The sequence below is a fragment of the Pollicipes pollicipes genome, unplaced genomic scaffold (genome assembly GCF_011947565.3).
Source record: "Pollicipes pollicipes isolate AB1234 unplaced genomic scaffold, Ppol_2.1 Scaffold_7261;HRSCAF=8764_pilon_pilon_pilon, whole genome shotgun sequence".
NCBI classification, from domain to species: domain Eukaryota; kingdom Metazoa; phylum Arthropoda; class Thecostraca; order Pollicipedomorpha; family Pollicipedidae; genus Pollicipes; species Pollicipes pollicipes.
In genome coordinates this window covers 42,077,217-42,100,113 of record NW_023597054.1, presented here as the reverse complement: position 1 = coordinate 42,100,113, position 22,897 = coordinate 42,077,217, and the positions used below count along the sequence as shown (strand labels likewise).

At 52.3% G+C, this 22,897-nt stretch overlaps 1 protein-coding gene across 1 annotated transcript; it reads right to left on the bottom strand.

The window, feature by feature from the left end:
* Positions 1-774: 774 nt before the first annotated feature.
* Positions 775-21,327, bottom strand: LOC119112390 (ATPase family AAA domain-containing protein 2-like). Its single transcript, XM_037236570.1, has 12 exons — positions 21,149-21,327; positions 20,096-20,551; positions 19,489-19,631; positions 18,779-18,927; positions 17,837-17,980; positions 16,841-16,945; positions 15,927-16,124; positions 15,311-15,495; positions 14,371-14,533; positions 13,004-13,298; positions 1,403-1,548; positions 775-1,074 (listed from the first exon to the last, which is right to left on the bottom strand). The coding sequence occupies exons 1-12, from the start codon at positions 21,226-21,228 to the stop codon at positions 1,033-1,035; spliced, it is 2,106 nt and encodes a 701-aa protein (XP_037092465.1). The 5' UTR covers positions 21,229-21,327; the 3' UTR covers positions 775-1,032.
* Positions 21,328-22,897: the final 1,570 nt, after the last annotated feature.

Below are 22,897 nucleotides of genomic sequence, written 5' to 3'. Positions count from 1 at the left end.
ATTTCGCTTGTTATCCCGGACCGATATCCAGGCAACCACGGGTAAAACGGCTTGGGAGTAGCACGCTCCGATAGGGAATCGCATGTCATTAAATCTTAAGCCGCACGTGCCACGTGTCACACGCCCGCGAGATGGCAAGATCCCTTTGGCTGTGTTTGTTTTTGCCCGTGTCGCGCTACATCTTGGCACCAAGAGCAGATAGAATCCAACTTGAGAGCGTCCGCTAATGTACGATCAGCGACTTCAGCTCACATCACCACTTTGTACGACGCAGGCTCCGCTGGAAATCGCCGCGAAAGTAAGGAATATCGGCATTTCGGAAAACGCCGGCGCCCATAACACGGGCGAATAAAATTTTCGACAGATCGGCGCCCAGCCGACTGGGTGCGCCATCCTGGAAATATAAGTCGTCAACGACGGGCCACAGGAACTCGGAAGTAGCTCAGTTCGATAGATAATTCAACTGGCAATCGCGTGATGTAACGTGTTGCATCCCACGTGCCACGGATGAGCACTCGCGAGCTAGGAATATAAATTTTACCTTTTTCGGCTGTTTTCACGTTTTCCGCCATACCTCGACACCCAGGGCACAGAGCGACTCGAGATTGTGATGCTTCGGTTAGGGAACCCAACAGCGAACCACATGATGTCTTGTGCATGGTCTCAAGGGTCACGTGACACGCTGACAAGATCTGGAACGATGGATTTTGATATTTCCAACGGTGTGTGTGGGGAAAAGAAAGCAGTTTGTAAAAAGTGTTTTATTAGCAAAACGTTTTGACTTACAAATCGTATAACAAAACGGACGTTTAGCTTCCATCAGATCCACGAACAGAAACAAATGGCACCGCTGCGTTCTGTTCCATACGTCATATGAACAAGAGTACCACAGCACACACGCTCATTTTGTGCGAGTTACACGCGGCCGTTAGTGTGACGACAGGCGTTGGTCCAGCGACGGACGGAAGTGACAGATAGAAGTCGCCTGCGGCCCAAGCCTGCAGTAAATGCCTGCTGATTGGCTTCGTAGGCTCACGCTCGCTTGCTGACTAGTTCCCGCTCGATGGTCAGCTCCTGCCAAATGCAACAGCTCAAGAATGCTGCCACTTACAAGAACAACACTGATCGGTGCTGGGCATCTGTAAGACATCTATTGCTCTGGTGCTGAGGTCATAAATAGCCGGTGGTGCCCGTCAAAAGCCAACTGTGATAAGGCAAGCCATATGTAATTTGATATTACAGAGCCCCAGGCTAAACAGGTCGATCCAGGCTGCACCAGCTGGTGCTCACGCCGCTGTGGTGAGCGTGACCCCACATCGGACCCTGGCTCCGGCCTCACGGTCGCTGCCGCTGCTGGGCGCCGCCAGCTGGTCAGCGGAACCGGCACCCGGCCGGCACTCGCCTTGATCAGGCTGGCGACGGAGGGCGTGTGTTTGCTCTCGGAGCGGATCTGCGAGACGCGCACGCTCAGCTGGCCCAGCTCCTGGACGCTCCAGCCGCGCGTCAGCTGCACCAGCTGGTCAATGCTGCGCTCCGACAGACCCCGACCTGCGGCAGGCACCGCCCGGCCCCGTCAACGACGACAGACCCCGACCTGCGGCAGGCACCGGCCTACCCCGTCAGCGACGACAGACCCCGACCTGCAGCAGGCCCCCGGCCAACCCCGTCAGCGGCCACTCCCAGCAACAGACCCCGACCTGCGGCAGGCACCGCCCGGCCCCGTCAGCGGCCGCTCCCAGCAACAGACCCCGACCCGCGGCAGGCACCGGCCTTCCCCGTCAGCGGCGACAGACCCCGACCTGCGGCAGGCACCGTCCGGCCCCGTCACGACCTGCTGCAGGCACCAGCATCGAACAAAACCGCATGTTATTGCGCTTCAAACTCCATTATGATGCCAACAAAAATAAGGTTCAAGGTCAGGTCAGGTCAGGGTGATGTCGTATCCGTGGAACTCATTACCATACTCCTCCATTTCACACGTGTAAGCCATCGGTCTGGAAATCTGCAAAGTCCTCTTTATTATAAACGGTCATAACTAATCACTGGGTGAACACCTGCGAGGTGACTTCGCTAACTACTGCCGGTGCCATGAATGACCTCAAGTGATTTAATCACCCTGACTGGCGTACAGTCAGGTCGGTCGATGAATTACGTGAGATCAACTGAAATAAGACAAAAGATCAAAAGAAATAATCAAATCATAAAAATAAAGATCAAATAAAATAAAGATCAAAAGAAATAATATATATATATATATATATATATATATATATCAAGAACTCATCTTTTGAGCATGAGTACAGCACAGCAGGTGGGCTTAAGTATCTCAGAGATGTTTCTTCAATAGACGTCTCACAGATTTCGAACATGTGATATAGTGATTTCTGATCTTGTTTTCGTTCAATGACGGATTAGTTGCTGGATACAAACCAACCACTAAGTGGTCACGGCACCTCCCTGTCAAAATCAATAACGCACGTGCACAAAAATGGTGGTGCTTGAAGGCTGCACCAGGAGGCTACAGGAAGGCAACAATCTTGAGTAGCTGTTGTGTTCTTCCCGGAATTAACAGCCATTGGGGCTAAAAACGATATTTCAATGAATGATACGATGACAATACTCCTGGACTGTTGAAATTTGATTATCTCGATCTTCTATCCGTAATCGAACAATACTGTGCAGACAGGGTTGGATCCAGAGAGGATAAGGGGCGTGGGGCATGCTATTCATCACCTTGGGCCATTTGTAAGATTTTAGCGCCCCTTGATAGCACAAAAACCCCACGGTAAAGGGATATCAAAGTCTTCGTTTTGGTACATACGATATTTATTTTCTAGAGGCGCGAGTTTCAAGCACGCCACTCAAAGTGTTCCAAAGCAGTAATTTTTAAGGGATGCCACGTTTTTCAGCTTTACGCCCCGACCAAATCCTGTACCGGCTCTTCGGCGAACAGGCATAAAAAGCTTTATTGCTGAGCACCACAACACTTATTTTAAGTTTCACCAGGGTGCGCCACAAAAGGCCCCAAATCGTTCAATTTCAACCGGCAACAAATTGCGGGCGGCACCGTTGTGCTCGCACCTGCCCACTGACACATTTCGGGATCGGTCCATTCGGCGATGGCTCACCAAACCATTCATCTTAGGGCACCTTATTCTTTGTTTTCAATATGCACTTAATCCAAACGGGCCATTCAAACCAACCCCATTTTTATTTCCAACCGACACCAAAATCAGGAGCAGTACAATGTCTGTGCCTTCCCCTTTGGCGATTTCCTGGGACGGCTCCTTCGGAGGCGCTATATATATATATATATATATATATATATATATATATATATATATATATATATACATATATGCATACTTATATACATCGGGCATCATATCGGGGAGAGATGCCCTAAGCCTTCGTTTTGGGTATCATGGCCTGTGTTTTCAGGAGACTGGCAATTCTACAGAGGCAGCACAAAGGGCTGTAAAACTCTCAATTTCAAATAGCGTCAAATTCCAGGATATCAAAAATTGCCCAAAAATCTTTAATTTTGCAAGGAACCAAGCGGGTCACTATTTGTAAAACAGAGGCGCATGCCTGACCCTAGGTCCTTAGGTCCTGCGGGGGCGGCGGTCAAGAGTCCGAGCGGAGGGTCCGAAGGACAGGCCGGGAGGTATATGAAGGGATCCCAGTCAGAGGCCGGACTGTCAAAAATCAGTCGGAGGGCCTCTTTCACCAATCGAAGGCCCTGGGACAGTGAGGGCCTTACGCTGCTCTGCTGACCGAGACCACCAAAACTGAACAGTCGTCTTCGCGCCAGTCTGGGCCCTGGGGCCTCTTAGCCAAGTATGTGTTTTCTGGTGCTCATTTAGAATTTATTCATAACAGGAATCGTATTACACATCTTCCATGGACTTCTTAGAGGTCAGAATAGGTCATTCACCTGAAATGACCCAGGTCGCCATTTTTTTAGGGACATACTGTCTGGCGTAATCCTTGTCGCTTATTCAAATGCAAAACCCAGAGCAATCTTGCATAATTTTTGTCACCATGACCTTCAAGAGGTCAAAAAAGGTCACTGGCCTTAACTGAGCATGTGATATTTTGCTTAGAAACAGTTATCTAGGTTATGCGGGCACTTTGGAGGCCAGCCTGGGATTTGACTTTGTTTGACCTTATTTGACCTGAAGATCATGACCTAGGGACCTGAAACTTTGACCTAAGTGGGCTCACGTACAGGTTCAAACACCCTGTAAATTTGGTGTTTCTAGCTTTCTTAGTGTGTAAGGTCTCAGGGCATCAAATTAACCCCCCAACCCGGGCGAAGGGTACCTGGCCGGCCACCCGGGCGCGCGTTAATGGTGCTGTTCAGTACAGTTCGATACAGTTTATAGATGGTACAACGGGCTATCCTCTGAGGCCAGTTATGCGTCGTTATGTTGCCGCCTGCTTAGTTGGAAAACTGCAATCATGCACGGCGCTGACGACAAAGGAAGCCGGCTTTAGCCGAGTGTGCTGCAACGATGGCCTCAGCGACTGGCCCTTAATGATGCACATGACACTGAAACAAGTCATGTATCTAGACATTTATCATACTTAGTGTTGGCTTTTAACATTAAGGTAATAACCTTTTGTCATGCACTCCATATTTATTCTCATTACAAGAAGTACGTGTTTTACATTCTGCAAGCTTACGTAAGCTGTTCAGTGCATTAACGAGGAGCATTGCTCACATAGATAAGACAGTAGTATTAGCCTTATTCCTCGGAGAAAAGCCACGAGAATCCATATCTCCATTTTCCTGATTTTTATCTGAAGAATACGGCTAATACTCCTGTCTTATCTATTCTGAAAGTTCATTTGGCGTGTTTGTGTGCGAATCCTTTGATGGATTGAATGGATGCAATAATTGTTCGGACTGACGTCCGCGTCTGGTGAGTTGGCATGTACACAACGTTTTATACAATGGGCCTTCTCTTGTGTGAAACTTTTCTCGTCTTGAAATTGTCTTGTCTAAAGGCAGGACATGTCCTTCCCGGGCAGCTCGAGCACGATAGTCCGAACAACTATTCCATCCGTGATACTAATCACTCCTTTTCATCCTTCCGTGAAACTGTGCAAATCCTTCCATGGGAGCTCCGTGTCGCTACGGCTCAAGCTTTTCGCAACAGATGTGTTCCATGGCATTTGAATATATCATAGTGCTTCAGGAAAATTGCCCCCAATCGAACATCTAATATGCATATGTACTTAAGCGTATACGAGATGTGCCCATGCGCAAATACATATACATATATATATATATATATATATATATAAATATATATATGTGTGTGTGTGTGTGTGTGTGTGTGTGTGTGTGTGTGTGTGTGTGTGTGTGTGTTTTCCTGTTGCCAAATAGTTATGGAATCGTGTCGAAGACTGCAGAGTAATAAGTTTGGAAAAGCTTGAACTTGGCGACACCACGGCCAGCTGGACCACTCAGGTTTGAGTCTTCCCCAAAGTTCAAGTAGCACTCGTTCGGAGTTGTCACGCGTGTATACGTAGTGGTAGTGGTGGTGGTGATATATCTAGTGTTTTCACGTGGTGCGTGCATACGTGCCAGTGAATACGGCTAGCGCATTATTGAAGAAACCATCGCAAGCCAGTGCCAATGTTTACCTGATTCCGGCGCGTGCGTCTGTCTGTCTGCCTGCCTGTCCGTATTACGTGACACAGAGCGCAGGCGACTGCGCGGGTTGCCGAGATATTCGCGAGTGCGACGGGGTTAACCCTCGTGACGATTTGCCACATCAATTACCGCTGTCCGATACCAGTTCCGCTCAGAGCGTGTGTGAGAGCGTTGGCAGGCTTTGACGTTTAGCAGAGGGGATTTTTCCTGAATGCAGGAGGAACAAGCTGCGCAAAGATTGAGCCGTCGAAAACATACCGCAAAGCTCGAGCAACAATGAGCATAGCGTTCACACACGCAAGGGACTGCCCAGTGACGCAGGCACTGCGATCTTAAAAACGAATTAAAAAACGAAGACATGCTGTACGTCACTGAGATGTAAGCCACCGCTATGTGGCCGGAGACTGCACTACACCGAGGTCAAACACACCGGCTCTTCGCGCAGCAAAGCAAGCATAAAGCACAACTATATGATATTTATTGGATTGGATATTTAACGGAATACACGGCTCAGACCGCATGTCAACATCCTGTCACTGGTATACCGCAGACTCATGCCACTGGGATACCGCAGACTTATGCCACTGGAATACCGCAGACTCATGTCACTGGGATACCGCAGACTCATACCACTGGGATACCGCAGACTCATGTCACTGGGATACCGCAGACTCATGCCACTGGGATACCGCAGACTCATGTCACTGGGATACCGCAGACTCATGTCACTGGGATGCCGCAGACTCATGTCACTGGGATACCGCAGACTCATGCCACTGGGATACCGCAGACTCATGCCACTGGGATACCGCAGACTCATGTCACTGGGATGCCGCAGACTCATGTCACTGGGATACCGCAGACTCATGCCACTGGGATACCGCAGACTCATGCCACTGGGATACCGCAGACTCATGCCACTGGGATACCGCAGACTCATGCCACTGGGATACCGTAGACTCATGCCACTGGGATACCGCAGACTCATGCCACTGGGATACCGCACTCATGCCACTGGGATACCGCACTCATGCCACTGGGATACCGCAGACTCATGCCACTGGGATACCGCAGACTCATGCCACTGGGATACCGCACTCAAGCCACTGGGATACCGCAGACTCATGCCACTGGGATACCGCAGACTCATGCCACTGGGATACCGCAGACTCATGCCACTGCTTATGCCAGAATCCGGCGCTGACCGGTGTGTCCGGGAAGCTATCGCACACGCTGCACGCGCTGCGCGCAGGCGTGCCCGGCTGCCCGGCGGTGAGCTTTCCAACCTGACTGAGAAATGTGAACGGTCCAGCGACCTTTGTCGATGTCACCACGCCGAGAGCTCCCTCGGCCTTTCGGTTCCGCACGCGTGATGGTCAGCTCTGAATCGCATGTGTTTTCCGACCCGAAACGAAAGAGCATGACCGAGGTGATGCATACACTGCCAGGTATCAGCAGCGTTCAGCACCGGACGGTGTGATGGATGTCCCAGACATGCCGATCGATGTGGAACAAGACCCGAGCCGTGTTAATTACCAGGCTGTTGTTGCTGGGCGCTGAGGTCTACACCGCCGGTAACACGGACGGCGCGCCAGCCAAGGTGCATAGGTACATGACGCACTGGTGAGTCGCTCAAAGACGTGCCCTTGGCCATTGTTTACCTGGTTTGGGCTCGTAATGAAATCATCCCGTCGATTAACGACGCGTTTGACGTCTATGGTACCTAGCGTCATGATGTTACTTACCTACTGCCGTCGGAGATGCCAACCGCTCCCAGGCGGCGCGCTGTGCGCTCCAGTGTGGTATATGAATCCATTTTGAGTTGTGCTCCCCCATTGCCATACGGCCCTGCTAGCCAGTGTAAGTCATTGGAAATGGAGATTTTCCCAAAAGGAGGAGTTCTTTTCATTTATGGCTAATCGGGCACCTGCAGCGGATCGCCCTCTTGTCCAGGGAGAGACGGCCCGGCATCTCGTGGCCAAAAGCGTCGACGGCTGAGTAGGCGATCAACGTCACAGTATGCGCTTGTCGACGGCACGGCGGGCCGAAAACTGAACGGTCGCTCGCGCACAAGCCAGACACAACGGAACTCCGCACTGGGGGTTCCGACCTAAGTGCGCTCCGGTCTGGCAGTTCCGACCTAGGTGCGCTCTGTCTGGCAGTTCCGACCTAGGTACGCTCCGGTCTGGCAGTTCCGACCCAGGTGCGCTCCGGTCTGGCAGTTCCAACCTAGGTGCGCTCCGGTGGGGCAGTTCTAACCTAGGCGCGTTCCGGCCTTGTGTGTGGGGGGGGGGGGGGCTCCGACCTAGGTGTGTTCCAGCGTTCAACCCGATTTGATCCCACCATGAATTCGAATTCTGAAGTGACAGGACTTGTTTTCATGTTACATTTTCATGGTGTATCCCAGTTTATGTGTAACTGGAGCCTTACGACACGCTCAGCTGCTGAGGCTATATGGCGTCGCCTGCCGTTCACCCTGGCAAAACGGACGGGCACGGATATCAGGTCAGCAAGGAGTACAACAGATTATTATTTTTTATAGGGACCTAACGCGCAGTAACGCATAGTTCTTTCCGTGTGCAACGGACCGCAGCAGAAGCATTCCTGGCCGTCCATAGATGGACGGCGGATAATTAGTAGCCAGGACAAACACCAGGAAGCAAACAACACAAGGCAAAAAACGAAAGTAACGTGTCTGTGATGGTGCGCTAACAGAAACACAGTGCGTACCGACAACATGCCTGCTTACACCTCGCTTAGCGTATGTCTCAGTGGGCAAAACGCCCGGGGCGCTCTGGTCCGCGTTTAGGAGGCGCACTATCCCACATTGTCCATTTAAACAATGTTCATTGAACAAACATTGTCGCTTTTTTGCTTGTTTTTGTTACGAGACGGTGAACATGTGGTTTTTTTAACACGCGTTAGGTGGTGGGGTCAATTTGACCAGCTCCCAAGGCTTTTCAGAAATAACTTCCGGGCGGTGCGGTGTAGCCGAGTCGATGTTTCTTAAGTTACAGTCAATTAAAGATGAAATCTTATGAGCGAAAAAAATTGACGCGCCTTGTGAGGTAGCTAGCCAATGTCAGGTCAAGGTCAGATCACGGCTGTCAGGGGAGGCAATTCCTGAAGAGCCGCTTAATCTGACGCACCAATAAAGTGTCAGACGAAGCCATGCATCTTTGAGATGGATTCGTAGACAATTAAGCATCTGAATTTAGGATAACGACTGCTTCCACTGACTTTGGATCAGGTGTGAAGGTCAGACTCAAGTTATCAACGAACACCTTTTTTACTAAAGCTCTTCATTCCTTGGGTAGTTTTGGATGCTCAGTTTGAATTTGTTGTAAACCGGGACGTCCATACACATCTTTTTTGGACTTCATGAAAGTTAGAATAGAACGCTGACCTGCAATGAGCCCAACCAATATTTTGTGTTATGGAACATGCGGCCTAGCGTAGACCGTGATGTGACGCGACGATTTCAATTCAAATATCAAAACGATCTCGAAGGTTTTTGGTCACCTGGACTGCGTGAAGGCCAAATAAGGTCTGCTTGATATTAACGCCAGTGAACTTTTGCTTATAAGAGGTAAATAGGATGCAGTTGGTTGTATGGTAACTCTGAGGGCGCTTTGGACACCAGTCTGGGTTTTGACTTTATTTGACCTTATTTCACCTAACGGTCAAAATGTGCAAATCTCCAAGTTTGAACTAAGCCAGTTCACACATAGGTCTACCCACTCTGCGAATTATGTTCATCTAGACCTCTTGAATTTTGATATCCTAGGGTGTCAACTTGACCCCCGCCCAACCGAGCGCGTCACATACAGCCCTCCACCCCGACGCTCGCGAACTGATCTGGTGTGTTCTGTTAATAACGCTGCAACGCACAGTGCACGCCACACCTTAGCTTAAGGAAACATCACTTAGTGCAGATCTAAATTCAGTTTGTCCTGGAACAGCAACAAAGTGCTGTGTTGCTATCTTCCGCTCTTCCACTCCGCCTTGCTAGATGACGTCGCCGCAACGCAGTGGTCCAACAGGCTAACACGTTTCGTAGCACGCCGATGACTCGTCTTTCACAGACCATGGCAGAAATGTACTGTATTAACCTGGAGGAAACACCGGAGTATCTGCATATTTAACTAGATGGCCCTGGGTGGACCCAGTCCTTGTCTTGTGATGCCCCTTTTTAAATGTATAGCGTCCCTAATTTAGGAGCCAGTTCCCCCACATCGCTGTTGTGCCCCGTGCGCCATCGTGTACCTTGGCGCGATTCCGTTGGACTCCGGTGGGACGGCTCAGATTCAGACGCAACTGTGGAACGTCGTGTGTGTGATCCGGAACTGGGAATGCGCGAACGAACAGATAACAAGGCAATCATAGGCAAAGTTACCCTCCAACTAACACTGACTCAGACACTGAGTACATCGTCAAAGAGGACTGTCCAAATATCTCGGATCACTAACGGCTCTCAAAACCTCGAATACGAAGAACACGGGAGAGCCCAAAGAAAACACTAAGGGCAAATGATGAGCAGTGACCTGCACACTCGTTGTCATCCAAGGACGGCATTGGTCACCTTTATAACTCCACTGTGCTACCTTGTTGAGGACAAGCAGCCGGTAATTTTCCTCATGACAAATGTTGCCATGCTTTTTTATGACGGGCCTGATTGTCGATATTGGCTTTTAGGTTAATAGCATCCTCACAAATGCAGGCACAGGGGACCCCAGAAAACAAAGATTTTATTTTGAGAAAGCAAAACCTTGTGGTAGTACCTGCTAAATTTCCCGTGGTAGTATGGGAATACGCGACGTGCGACAGCGATGTGAATTTGAAATGAATCGGCTTTAAAAATTATTAGTCCGTCCCCTCTTAGAACGTTTCATTGACGCTGCGGTTCCGCACGGCATTGCAGAAGGTTTTGGGTAGATGTGTATGGCGGCTAGTGGTCCCTGGTTTGCCAGTTACTACGTCTCGCGGCGTTACAACGGCACGGGCCGCAGGGTCTTCCTTCACTAGACATCTAGCGGGTAATACATAAACTATAACCTTGATATTTCACCACGCCGCATACTGCTTAGAGTCTATCGCGTTTACTACCAAGGTCGATCACCCCTACCCGAAGCGGTGGTGAAGGGAGGGGGTCACAAGGGGCCCGTGCCTATCCCTTAAGTCCCGAGAGGCCTGAAGGTTCCGTGAAGGTAGACTATTAGGTGCCCGCTTTGAGGGCCTCGAAGGAACAGCACGGCTGTACGGAGGTCGTACTAGGGACCCAGCCTGCGGGGCCGGGCCCTCAAGTACCTGTCAGAAAACACTTAATGCCGATTGAGGGTCCCCTGGGTCTATGGAGGCCTTAATATTGGTCAGGTATCACCAGTTCCAAACAGCCGGGTCCGTGATGGTCTCGGTCTCAGAGCTCATTCCAAGCAGAGACAATGCCTGGGATCACGATTTACATTGGTCGGGCCCCTAAGTCACTGTCGGCCCATTGTGTGGTCAGGGTCCACAATACCTAACGGGGGTCCTGTGCCGACAAGGGGCCCTGGGTGGGCCTCCGGCAGTGTTCGAAGGGCCGAAGAGGGGTTCGAAAGGTCCCTGGTAACTGACAATCAAGGGCCTATCTCAGCCCCGAAGGGCCCGAAAGGCTGGCTGTAGGTCACATTAAGTGCCTGGCCGTAGGGCCGGGAAATGTCATACAGAGTGCCTCCTGCGTCAGTTGGGGACCCCTTGGAACAATGTGGGCCTCTATTTCAGCCAGAGACCACCAACAACGACCACCAACAACAACGACCACCAACAGTCGGTTCCATGTCGGCCTGAGCCCCTAAGAGCCCTTTTCGACCAGAAGAAACGGACCAAGACCTGAGCCTGCAATTCCATTGATCGCCCCCCCCCCCCCCAAACAAGGGTTCGGCTGCGTCGGTCAGCGGCCCTCATTGCCTGGCAGGGGCCTTGTGTCGGCAAGAGCACCGTGTCGGCAGGGAAACATTTGGTGAGCAGGGACAGGGACGGCGAAGAAGAAAAGGGACGGGACCCCAAATGCCAGAGGCCATCTTGTACTGGTTCGCACCATGTCGGTCTGAGCCTGGGGGGCCATTTCCGCTCCGTGACACTCTCTGACAATGAAAACCTATGACGCCGACAGTGTGAAAACTTATGATGAGAGTTAACAATGCGTCAATGTAAGGCCCTGTGTCAGTCAGGGTTTCCAGTATCGAAAAAAGGACCCTCCACCCCAGGTCAGCCGAGGGCCCATCAAGCCAAAGTGGAGTCTCTATGCCAATTATTGGATCACCCACGGCGATAATGGATCTTTTTTTGTGTCAATGAGAACCCCTGCGTTGATCCGTAGTCTACTGCCCAGGTCAGAGGCTCTCCCTCATGAGGGAGGGGGCCAATATAGGATACCATTCCTCTAAGGGCTTCCGGATGGACCAGGGGACCCCACTTCCGTGTCGCAGAATAGCAGTCGGTAGGCACCCCGCACTGGGACAGAATGGCCTCTCAGTCCCTGGCCGGGAACGGTTACATGCTCCTCGTGTTCTTTCCACCGAGCCCTTGCCTGAAAGAAATGCAAGGGGTCTCAGCCGTGTCAATAGAGTTGATCCAAATGAGGTCAAAAACGAAAAATGGCTAACTCATGCTTGTCTGAAGAGGTCCATCCTTTTGCAGAATCGACTAACGAAATAAAGACCATAAAAAGTCTTGAGCCTGCGCACTCACAAGCCAAGACACAAGAACACCGATGGCCGGGTTGCAGTTTCCGTCAAACTGAACAGCGCTGGCTGCTAAAGACAGCGCCAAGCGGCGGGGGCCGCGCACGCGAGAACGACTGTCGTGAAATAATGCTTTCAAAAGCCCTACAAAATCGGTTGGTACCGTTCAAAGGTTAGACTGAGGCGTATAATTTACTTGCATAGTTTTGAGACTGTCTTCTGAGCAGATGAACAGCTACAGCAACACAAAAAACGAAGATTAGTCCTTCGTTCTTCCAGCTTCACCACCAGATTCCAGTACCAGTTATGATGCTCTACATGCCAATCCGTTCATTTTGTCGAGCTATTAATAAAACAAAACAAAATCTTATCTTACGGTAGTTTCCGGCTTTTGTTCCAGTTAAAAAACGTAAAATGAAAGTAAAACGAAGAGAATCATACCCCCAAATTAGCTGGGCCATGTCCGGTGATTTCTTTTGCAGCGGGGAGGGGGGGGGGGCGGTCTTTCACCATAAGCGGACACTTTGTCAACCCTGTGACTCCTCCCCTTGCCAATATTTTACCTGTGTCCCCGATCGACAGCCCCCGAGGTCGGCCTCGCCGGAGGACGGCTCACCGTGGTCCAGCAGGGTGGAGAAGAAGGCGTACCGCTGCGGCTGGTCCGGCCGCACCGCCTTGTGGAGGTGCGCCGTGGCCAACGCCGTCTGGTGGTGCTCGGCCAGCCCGGCGTACGGCTGTACGCTGGTCAGCACGACCAGCAGCGGCGCCCAGCGCGGCAGCATGCCCAGCAGACGGTCCAGGCCGGTGCCGACGCGCAGCTGGAGTGCCTCCTCCAGCTCCTCGAGCCGTGGCATGTAAAGCACGGTTGGCGACCGGTGTCGGCCTACGTCATGGATGCGCTCCGAGAGCAGCTGCCGACACAGACTGACGGTCATAGAGCAGCTGCCGACACAGACCGACGGCGACAGAGCAGCTGCCGACACAGGCCGACGGTCATAGAGCAGCAACCGACACAGACCGACGGCGACAGAGCGGCTGCCGACACAGGCCGACGACGATAGAGCAGCTGCTGACACAGACTGACGGTCATAGAGCAGCTGTCGACACAGACCGACGGCGATAGAGCAGCTGCCGACACAGACCGACGGTCATAGAGCAGCTGCCGACACAGACCGACGGCGACAGAGCAGCTGCCGACACAGGCCGACGACGATAGAGCAGCTGCTGACACAGACCGACGGTCATAGAGCAGCTGCCGACACAGGCCGACGGCGATAGAGCAGCTGATGACACAGACCGACGGTCATAGAGCAGCTGCCGACACAGGCTGACGGCGATAGAGCAGCTGCCGACACAGACCGAAAGCAATAGAGCGGCTGCCGACACAAGCACACGGTCATAGAGCAGCTGCCGACACAGACCGACGGCGACAGAGCAGCTGCCGACACAGACCGACGGTCAAGGCGCAGCTGCCGACACAGACCGAAAGCAATAGAGCAGCTGCCGACACAAGCACACGGTCATAGAGCAGCTGCCGACACAGGCCGACGGCAATAGAGCAGCACACAGATCGACAGCGATAGAGCAACTGCCGACATATGCCTACGGCGATAGAACAGCTGCCGGCCACGACCGGTGTCCGCTCATATCACAGACCGGTGCCGGGAGCAGCCTTCGCCACGACCGGCGGCCGTAGAGTGGAGACGAGACAGGGCGCTTACCCGGCCAGGAAATAGATTTGATCCGGCACCTCAGCTGTCCGCGCGGGAAAACATGACTGCCAAAGACGCAGTACGCTATCCGCCACAGGCGTGTTCTATGTTAAACATTCAGTCGACATTGGAACTGGATAAACCGTCAGCCGGCTTCGCAATTAGTAGGGCTTTATCATTTCCCTCAGCGTGATACAAGCTGACATCGCCGAGGTGGCAGGGAGCCCGAGCCACCTCGCAGCTGGGACGCGCGAGCCGTCGGGTGTCGTACCTGCATAACGTCCACGCACGTCAGCGACATGACGTACGCGTCGTCCATGGTCCAGATGTTGCAGTCGGCGAAGGCGGCCAGCACGGACTTGCTCACGTACTCGGCGTCCTCCGGGTACCGCTCGTCCGGGCAGATGAGGACTCGCATTTGTGAGCAGATCTCCCTGCGGCGCAGAGTCCTCCATGTTTGTCCGGCGTCGCATGTTTAGTATCATGCCCGTCATGCGGGGGTTAGAAATATAAAGAAAGCTGACATTGTACCATATGATGCCACGACATTTTCTGGTAATCCTACGGTGTTCCTTTGATGAAGGCTGAGCTATGGAGGAGGCGCATCTAGCCGACTGATCTGACCTGACACCATGTGGTATCTGGATCTGACGGGCGCCGTGCAAACTGGCAAGAACACATATCAAGTAAAAAAACCTACAAATGAACATATGTTGGAATAAGCCGACAGATCCGCCTTCAACAAAGCCCCAGCCCTCCACACGCGAGAGGCACTGCGTCCCGCAGCAATCAGCGAGCTCATCAACCGACATGTGACAGAGCACGTATACTGCCCCTCACCCGCCCCTCCCCCCTCTGCCGCAGCGCGTCTGCAGTCGGCGGTCCAGACGCACCCTCCCCTCCTTCCTCTGCCGCAGCGCGTCTACAGTCGGCGGTCCAGACGCACCCTCCCCTCCTTCCTCTGCTGCAGCGCGTCTGCAGTCGGCGGTCCAGACGCACCCTCCCCTCCTTCCTCTGCCGCAGCGCGTCTACAGTCGGCGGTCCAGACGCACCCGCCCCTTCCTCCTCTGCCGCAGCGTGTCTACAGTCGGCGGTCCAGGCGCACCCGCCCCTTCCTCCTCTGCCGCAGCGCGTCTGCAGTCGGCGGTCCAGGGGCACCCGCCCCTGCCTCCTCTGCCGGAGCGCGTCTACAGTCGGCGGACCGGACGCACCCGCGCTTCACTTTGTTGGGCAGCAGCCAGGGGCAGCGTCTGGAGATGACCTCCACCAGCCGGCAGCGGTCCTGGTCGATGAGCGGCTTCAGGATGTCGGGCACCACCTCGCGCCACTCCTGCATGCTGCGCCCGCCCGACGGACGAAAGCTGGCCAGTGCCGTCTCGTAATGTCGCTTCAGTACCTGCGAGCCGCGAGCGGTCGGCGGAGCTGGCGGCGCTGGACGCGTCCCCCCCCCCCCCTCTCCCCCAGCCGGCACAGGGTGGTGGCTGGCAGTCGTGTGTGCTTTAGGTCAGTTTCAACCTCGGGTCGACATCGTCACCGCTTACTGAACTGGAGCACCAAACACGGGAACTAAGCTGAACGGTCACGTGGTGTCCAGTGACCTGAAATGAACAGCTGGGTATATGCGTATGTATCCTATTGATGATCAGCCTCGGACAGGACTGGGGATAAGGACCACGCATGAATCTTTAAAACAAATACTTCTATACCTTGGATGTCAATATTAGCGGTAAATCGCATTGGTTCTAACGCATCCTGCTCGGCGTTTAGGCGCCGGGAATTGACACGATGGATCCTTCAGCTGAACATGACGCAGCCGCCACCACCCACCTTAACCGTCGGGTCGATGTCGACCCTGACAGCCGTGTTGTAGATGGCCGGGTAGGCCTCCTTGACTGCCGACAGGAACGCCTCGCGGATGAGGAGCGCGATGTCGGCGCCGCAGAAGCCGGACGTGCGCTCTGCCAGCCACGTCACCAGCTCGGAGCAGCCGTCCACGGCGCTGATACGCAGGATCTCCCGCCGGGCCTGCCGGCCGCCGGCGCCCACCGTCACACCCCGCCCCGCCGCCGGCCCGGTCTGCTCGGAGCAGCCGTCCACGGCGCTGATACGCAGGATTTCACGCCGGGCCTGCCGGCCGCCGGCGCTCACCGTCAGACCCGCCCCGCCGCCGGCCGGTCTGCTGGAGCTGGTGCAGACAGCAGGCATGCCGAGGCCACAAATATTGGCTCGTCTTCCGTTGTCATGTCTATCGATTTTATGGCGATTTCGTACCAGAAATGTCAATAGAAACAGAAAGTGATCGAGGTACAACGGAGCGAATACCGTCAGAAGTGAGACAATGGACGCACGTCTTAAAGGCGATAAGCCCGATTTACGCTCTCGTTCCCTGCTAAATTTTACAGCACAGCGACCAAAGCAAGGCTAACGCACTAGTTATGCACTGAACTGACATTATGCCAATTTTTTCAACAAGAATATATTTGAGCTTTGTGACAAACCGAGCCAAAACAGATTTGGCCAGACCTACCCCAGTAAAACAGGACAGCTCCCACACTGACAGGAGACAATCTAGTCTCCGTTCGGGGACATCCAGACACCAGAATGACCCCCTTTGCGCCATGCACCCCGGCATGTGCTCAGCTCAATATTAGAGTGAAGCCGCCGCAGCTTACACCCGTGGAGTTCGGCTTAAGCCGTCACTGGCCTACGCTCCAGCAGCCATGGCCAGCAGGCCTTCTCACCTCCAGGTTGGGAGGCGGGAAGAAGAGCTCGCGGTCGAACCTGCCGGGCCGGCGCAGCGCGCTGTCCAGGGCATCGGGCCGATTCGTCGCCCCAATCACCACCACCTGCCGGCCGAGGGGCACCGCCGCTGACACTGACAGCGGCCGCGCTCGACGCCGCACCGCCCGGCCACCAGGGTCGGCCAGCTCCACCAGTGTCACGGCCGCACTGCGAGCCAACGGCCGAGCCTCCGACTACCACAGCGTCAATATCGGGACATGGCCGCTCAGTGAAAAAAACAGCAGCTCCCGCCGCTTAGATCACGGCCATTGCATGGTTACACGTAGGCCCGCCACTTTCGTGACCCAAGATACATGAAGATGTAAACAGTCCATGTCAGTATTCAGGCCGTGCGGTGAACACTCGTTGCCCTATTTATTCACTCATTCGTGGCACTCACTAATTCGGACACGCCTCAAAGGTACGTACATTATCTATGTACTGCCACGCCAAAGGCACAAATAGATTATCTGTCTCATGTTATCACAGCAGAGCAATTAGTGGTCAAAATATCACGTTGGTACAGAGCGTTTTGCCTGTAAATGCACGCAATGCCAAAACTTGGCTTCATTGTTGATAAAAACCGGAGATGCTGCCAGCGGCGCTCGGAACTGTCCGATAGCCCAGACCAGCGGGCGATCTGAGGAGATGATGCCAGCGGCGCTCGGAACTGTCGATAGCCCAGACCAGCAGGCGGTCTGAAGAGATGCTGCCAGCAGCGCTCGGAACTGCCAACAGCCCAGACCAGCGGGCGATCTGAGGAAATGCTGCCAGCGGCGCTCGGAGCTGTCGATAGCCCAGACCAGCGAGCGATCTGAGGAGATGATGCCAGCGGCACTCGGAATTGTCAATAGCCCAGACCAGCGGGCGATCTGAGGAGATGCTGCCAGTAGCGCTCGGAACTGTCGATAGCCCAGACCAGCGGGCGATCTGAGCAAGCATGTGACATTGCTGACCTGTTGCCGGTCTTCCAGTCCGTCGAGCAGGGTCAGCAAGGCACCCACGATGGTCGTATATACGTGGTCCTGTTGAGAGTTCCGTGCCGGGGCCAGAGCGTCCAGCTCGTCGAAGAAGATCACCGACGGCTGGTTCGCCTTCGCCTGACCGGGTCGGGTTTAGAGGTTGGTGACACGGGAACACAGACTGCACGCGAGGCGGTGATGAGGTGACTAGCAGGAGCGAGACAGGCGTGGTGGGTGGCCCGAGTGGAAACATGGAATCGATGCGCACTTTGGGCGAGACGTTAGCGCATCCATGCAACCTGTATTTGCACGCTGTGTGTTGCACGCATCCACGTCCCGGTGGATGGGGCTGTTAGTAGCCATCTTATGCAGAAACCAGCCACCTCATTAACATGGTGCCAGTCGCGTGATAGCTTCTAGCTAAGAGTCGGATAACATGTCACTTGGAACACGATTTCCAGATTTGTCCTAATAACCCAATGTTGCAGCATCAATTTTAAATTGAATTCATAAATTTAAAGAGTTCTCAAACTGCAGGCACGCAACTGGGCCTCTTATATGAGCGTGTCTGATTATCAAATCTAGAAAGCCTTCAGTTCCAGTTTCCGCAGCCTCTGTTTGTCCAGTTTCAGGTAAAAAGATTCCCATCCATTGTTTTCTCTGATTTTCTCAAACCTGCATATTAGCATATTTGACTGTCCTAAGAGGTGAGATCACAGAGGTCAAGCAGCGTACGCTGCCAATGACCACAGCCAGCCGTAGCGTTCTGCAGCTTTGCTTGCTAGCATGTTAGCGACATACAGCGGGGTGGGCTGAATTGACCTCTCACTGCGACATAGCTAGCAATCAATTTTACGTCAGCTGGTTTGTTGTCGTTAGTTGTTCCATCATTTTCAAATAAACGAAGCTTGCGGCTCGTCGGTAATGACGACTTACCGCCTCAAAAAGGTCCCGAAGATTGGACTCGCTCTCGCCAAACCACTTGGAAAGAATATCTGAACCGCTTCGGGAGTAAAATGTGACCTTCTGCGCACCCTTGCTCAACTCGTGCACCAGCGCCCGAGCCACCAGCGTTTTCCCGGTGCCTGCAAACGACGCGTGTGATAACAGGGTGCAGACAAGTGGCCTCGTGCGCCTCTCTGCCTGCAGAGGCATCCTGCTGAGTCATTGTCATTTCCTCTGCTCTGCTCTAAAAGTTGCATTATATAGGCCAGTTATGCACTAGCATATTGGTGATGGGTCGATCGAGCTTAGGCGCCATGGCATTTAACAGCATTTCATTCTGGCTCATTACCCTGCAAGCACGATAGCCTCGACGCAGGAAATTTACATTTTCGTGACCATCAGTGTGTTGCACAAGATACGATTAACAGATCAGCTGTCCTCAATGAAAAGTCTCTGATTAAAATCTCACATACGAAACATTTCTCCAGCTGATAAACAGCGGCCCGTGCGTGGTGCGAGTGGAGATCAAAGAACATCAAGCTTTCCCTGGTCTCTGTTCTTCCGCGGTAAGCCAAATGGTTGTGGTTGTCTATATTTCACTTTGCGTGCGAAGGACCATAACGATGAGCGCGGGCCGTGGTTCTCACACACCAGACAGGAACGACGATGGAAGCGGTACAGATGTCTCACCGAACCGTTACCTGGGGGCCCGTAAAACAGAACTCCTCGAGGACAGCCGAACTTTTTGAATACTTCCGGATATCGAAATGGAAAGACGATCATCTCTTTCAGTTTCTCAACGTTTTCATGCAGTCCACCAACATCCTTGAAGTCCACGCCAGTGCTGAAATACAGTGGTTCATTGGTTATGATCACATGGATTGACAGCACACTTCTTGAAGCATTCTGCAAGCTGCCTGCCACCCTTGAGCTTCAAAGGTCGTTCATGTTTCAACATGACCATTAAAGTACGTGCTGTACCGCACAGTAACTTGATAGAAACAAAAACACATTCGCCGCTGAGATCAGTTTTCTTTAACGTTGGTGCAATCCCGGCTCGGCACACTGCAGCGTTGTTATGACCATCGTTTCTAAATGAGAATGTCATTTACAAAATGCCATGCAGCACTTAACCACCTACTGTTCACCACCGTCTCAGGTCAGGAAACTGCCTAACATGAAATCAGGCCTCATCAGCAGTTAGCAGCTCCAGGCACTGTCAGGCCATGCAGCTCCGAGCCCCTGCCCCGCGCCTGTGCCGGCGCCTCGCCGCCCTTCTGACGGTCTGCCGGGGAGCGGCACACTCACTCGGTCGTGACAGGCTGCACGGTTCTCGGCGGCTGCTCGTCGCTGTCGTCGCGCTGGCTCGGGCCGGCCACCGAGCCCTGCTGACGAGCCTCCGACCGGCTGCGGCTGCGCTTCTTGCTGGACCAGCCGTGGCTCCTCCGTCGCCGGCGGCTCTTCTTGGCGCCGGGCAGTGAGTTGAGCGGCGCCACGGACGGGTACGAGGATGGGTGAGGACTGCAGGAGGCGATCCGCGTGCTGCTCCGACACCGAGCCCGGCCCCGGCTCAAGTCTGTGGCGCTCTTACTGACCGCAGGATGCTCCGGTGGTTTCTTAGATATTGTCGGCTTCTTTTTCTTTTTTGAACTTGATTGGTGTTTGGTGTGGCAGCGCGTTTTTTGGTGCTTCTTTTGATTTTGGGGCGCATTTTTGCCGCCGTCCAACTTCAGCTGCTTGGAGGCACTCTTCAGATCTGCTCGTCTGAAACATGAGTGACATTTTCCCATTTAGGGCATTGCACGCCTCACCACCTGGTTACCAATGGTAGCAACATATCACACACATGAAACGTTATGGCTTATATAATTTATCAGTTGTAGCCGTTTAACCCAGACTTGAAAACTTAGAATACTTGAGCCATTGATGTAAAGCATGAAGGCCAAATAAAAGTCATGGCAGACTCAAGAAGCTTCCTGATTATCGTCGTTAGTGCTCGTACAATGTGACTGAAGACGACACAACAAAGCTCACGATCGACACAAGTACAGCTCGGAATTAATCACAGCAACAAAATGCCATTATTAGCAAATCGATATAGCCCTGGATATACATATACGTTACATTTACACATGTTTACGCTTTCAGAACTGCGTTATTAGGGCTGATAGATGGTTTGAGTGAATAACGGTCCTCAGTTTTAGATAGCTAGGAAAAAACTAAGAGCCATAACATGCAACAGAAAAAACGAGCGCAATATTTTCCAAGGATGCATCGTAATTTTGCTAAGAAAAAAGCTTAACACTGGTTTAGTTAGAAATTACTCATGAAACAGGCTACATAACGAGTTAAGAGCATTACCTCCCGCGCCGAGATCTGGTCGAACCAAGGATATTTGCTTCGTTTACATTTGGATCTATGTCCTTGTAATGTGAGGGCATTTTGTTGCACAAAAATCAGATCATTCCACCGCAAGACAACTTAAATGAAACTTGAATTTTCCATAAGCTTCCGAAACCATCACATGGTGCCAACCTTGGTAAGTCACACAGCTGTTAAAATGTTCATCTGAAAAATCGACCTCGAGCGCGAAGGCATGCGTTTTCAATTTCGTGAATCCCTCCCCAAAAACAAAACAATTGTAGGAGATAATGCACTGAAAATATTTGTTCGCAGCGGTTTCGGGAAACATCGTCAGGAGAGTCATTATATCACCTCCAATTGTTGTCTCTTACCTTATTTTAGAATGCTGCACTGACAGCGTTTACAAAGCCTGTATTTTCGTAGCTGCCGCAAAACTTCATGAGGCCGCTGTCAGACAGAAACATCTTTGTTCGGCACTGTGTGGTGTCAGCACGCAATGTGCTGCATGTTGTTAGCAGTTGCCCCGGCGAGGTCAAAATGGCATGCCTGGGGTGACAAAATCTGCCCCGTTCCCCCTCTAATTGCATCAAGTAACTCTAGGGACACAAAGTTTTCAGATAATGATACCTAGGTGCTGGCCTCTTATGTGGCGGATCCCATTAGCCATATATCAGGTATGCAGGGGTCAAACAAGGTCAGAATTCAAAAGTCCAATCCGGTCGACGATCACAAACGAAGGTGTTAAATGTCAGACACCAAAACTTGTACGCGGACCAGTGATCAGCTCTTAGGAAGGTAACGCTTGAAGTGCGCATAGTACTGCATAATTTTAATGTAACATATCGTCATTATTACTTCACATTGGCCATTTGTGCTAACAAATAAAGTGAATAATTGATGTAATGATTGGCATAATACAGCTTCGAACTGAATTCTTAACGATGATGGATTTTAAATACAAGGGAGATTTAATATAAGAGAGACGCTTGAATCGCGACGGTTTCCTAATACATTTCCTTCTGATGGAGTTAAGTGTTTCAGATAGCTACGTCTGAAGTCAGGCGCATAGACTGCCACGATTTTCCCATTTGTTTCCGTCCCCGCATGCTGTCGTGGATATCAGGGCCCCTGGAATACGGCGGTGGAGCGAATCTTGGCGGATGAATAACGATTACGGGCCTTTGGAGGGGGTCCAGTCTCCAAATTAGCGGAGAGTCAGTTCACTGACAAACCATTTCCTAAGAATAGGACCAGAAATAGACGTTGCTTCGCGATCGCGTGTCTCCATTCGACAGCAACTGTGCCACACCGCGAGCATCCGCTCGTCGGTGCGGCCGGCCGGCGGTCCCCACGAGCAGATCTGACTTTGCCTGGCTGTAACTCAAAAGGCCGCTGTGCTGGCTTTATATCAACCCGACTTCCCGCTATCTCGACAGGTAGTGCGCTGAAAAGGCTTAAGAGCTGGTTCTGATGTTACTGAGATGCTATTTGATGTTATATTTTGATGTGTATGGAACTGGGATGGCTTTGACCTCCACTATCTTCCAGTTCGCATCCGACGTACAAGGAATTATGCAGGATAAATTTGTCCTGCTAAACGCAAAATGTATCTGGGTTCCAAACATCTATGAAGGATATTTGTTTCGCGCATGTGTAGACAAGTTTACCCCGCGCAGGACAGTCGCACACGAGACGTAAACTGAATAAGATCTATGAAGTGGTAAGCGCTGGTGATGCTTGTGTCCT

Coding starts and splice junctions, on each gene's coding strand:
- LOC119112390 (XM_037236570.1), bottom strand. CDS start 21,228: ATGCCCTCACATTACAAGGACATAGATCCAAATGTAAACGAAGCAAAT. Junction 16,125..16,840: donor TCCCGCCTCCCAACCTGGAG/GTGAGAAGGCCT, acceptor GGCGGCCGGCAG/GCCCGGCGGGAGATCCTGCG. Junction 13,299..14,370: donor CGTGCGTGGACGTTATGCAG/GTACGACACCCG, acceptor CTGTGTCGGCAG/CTGCTCTCGGAGCGCATCCA.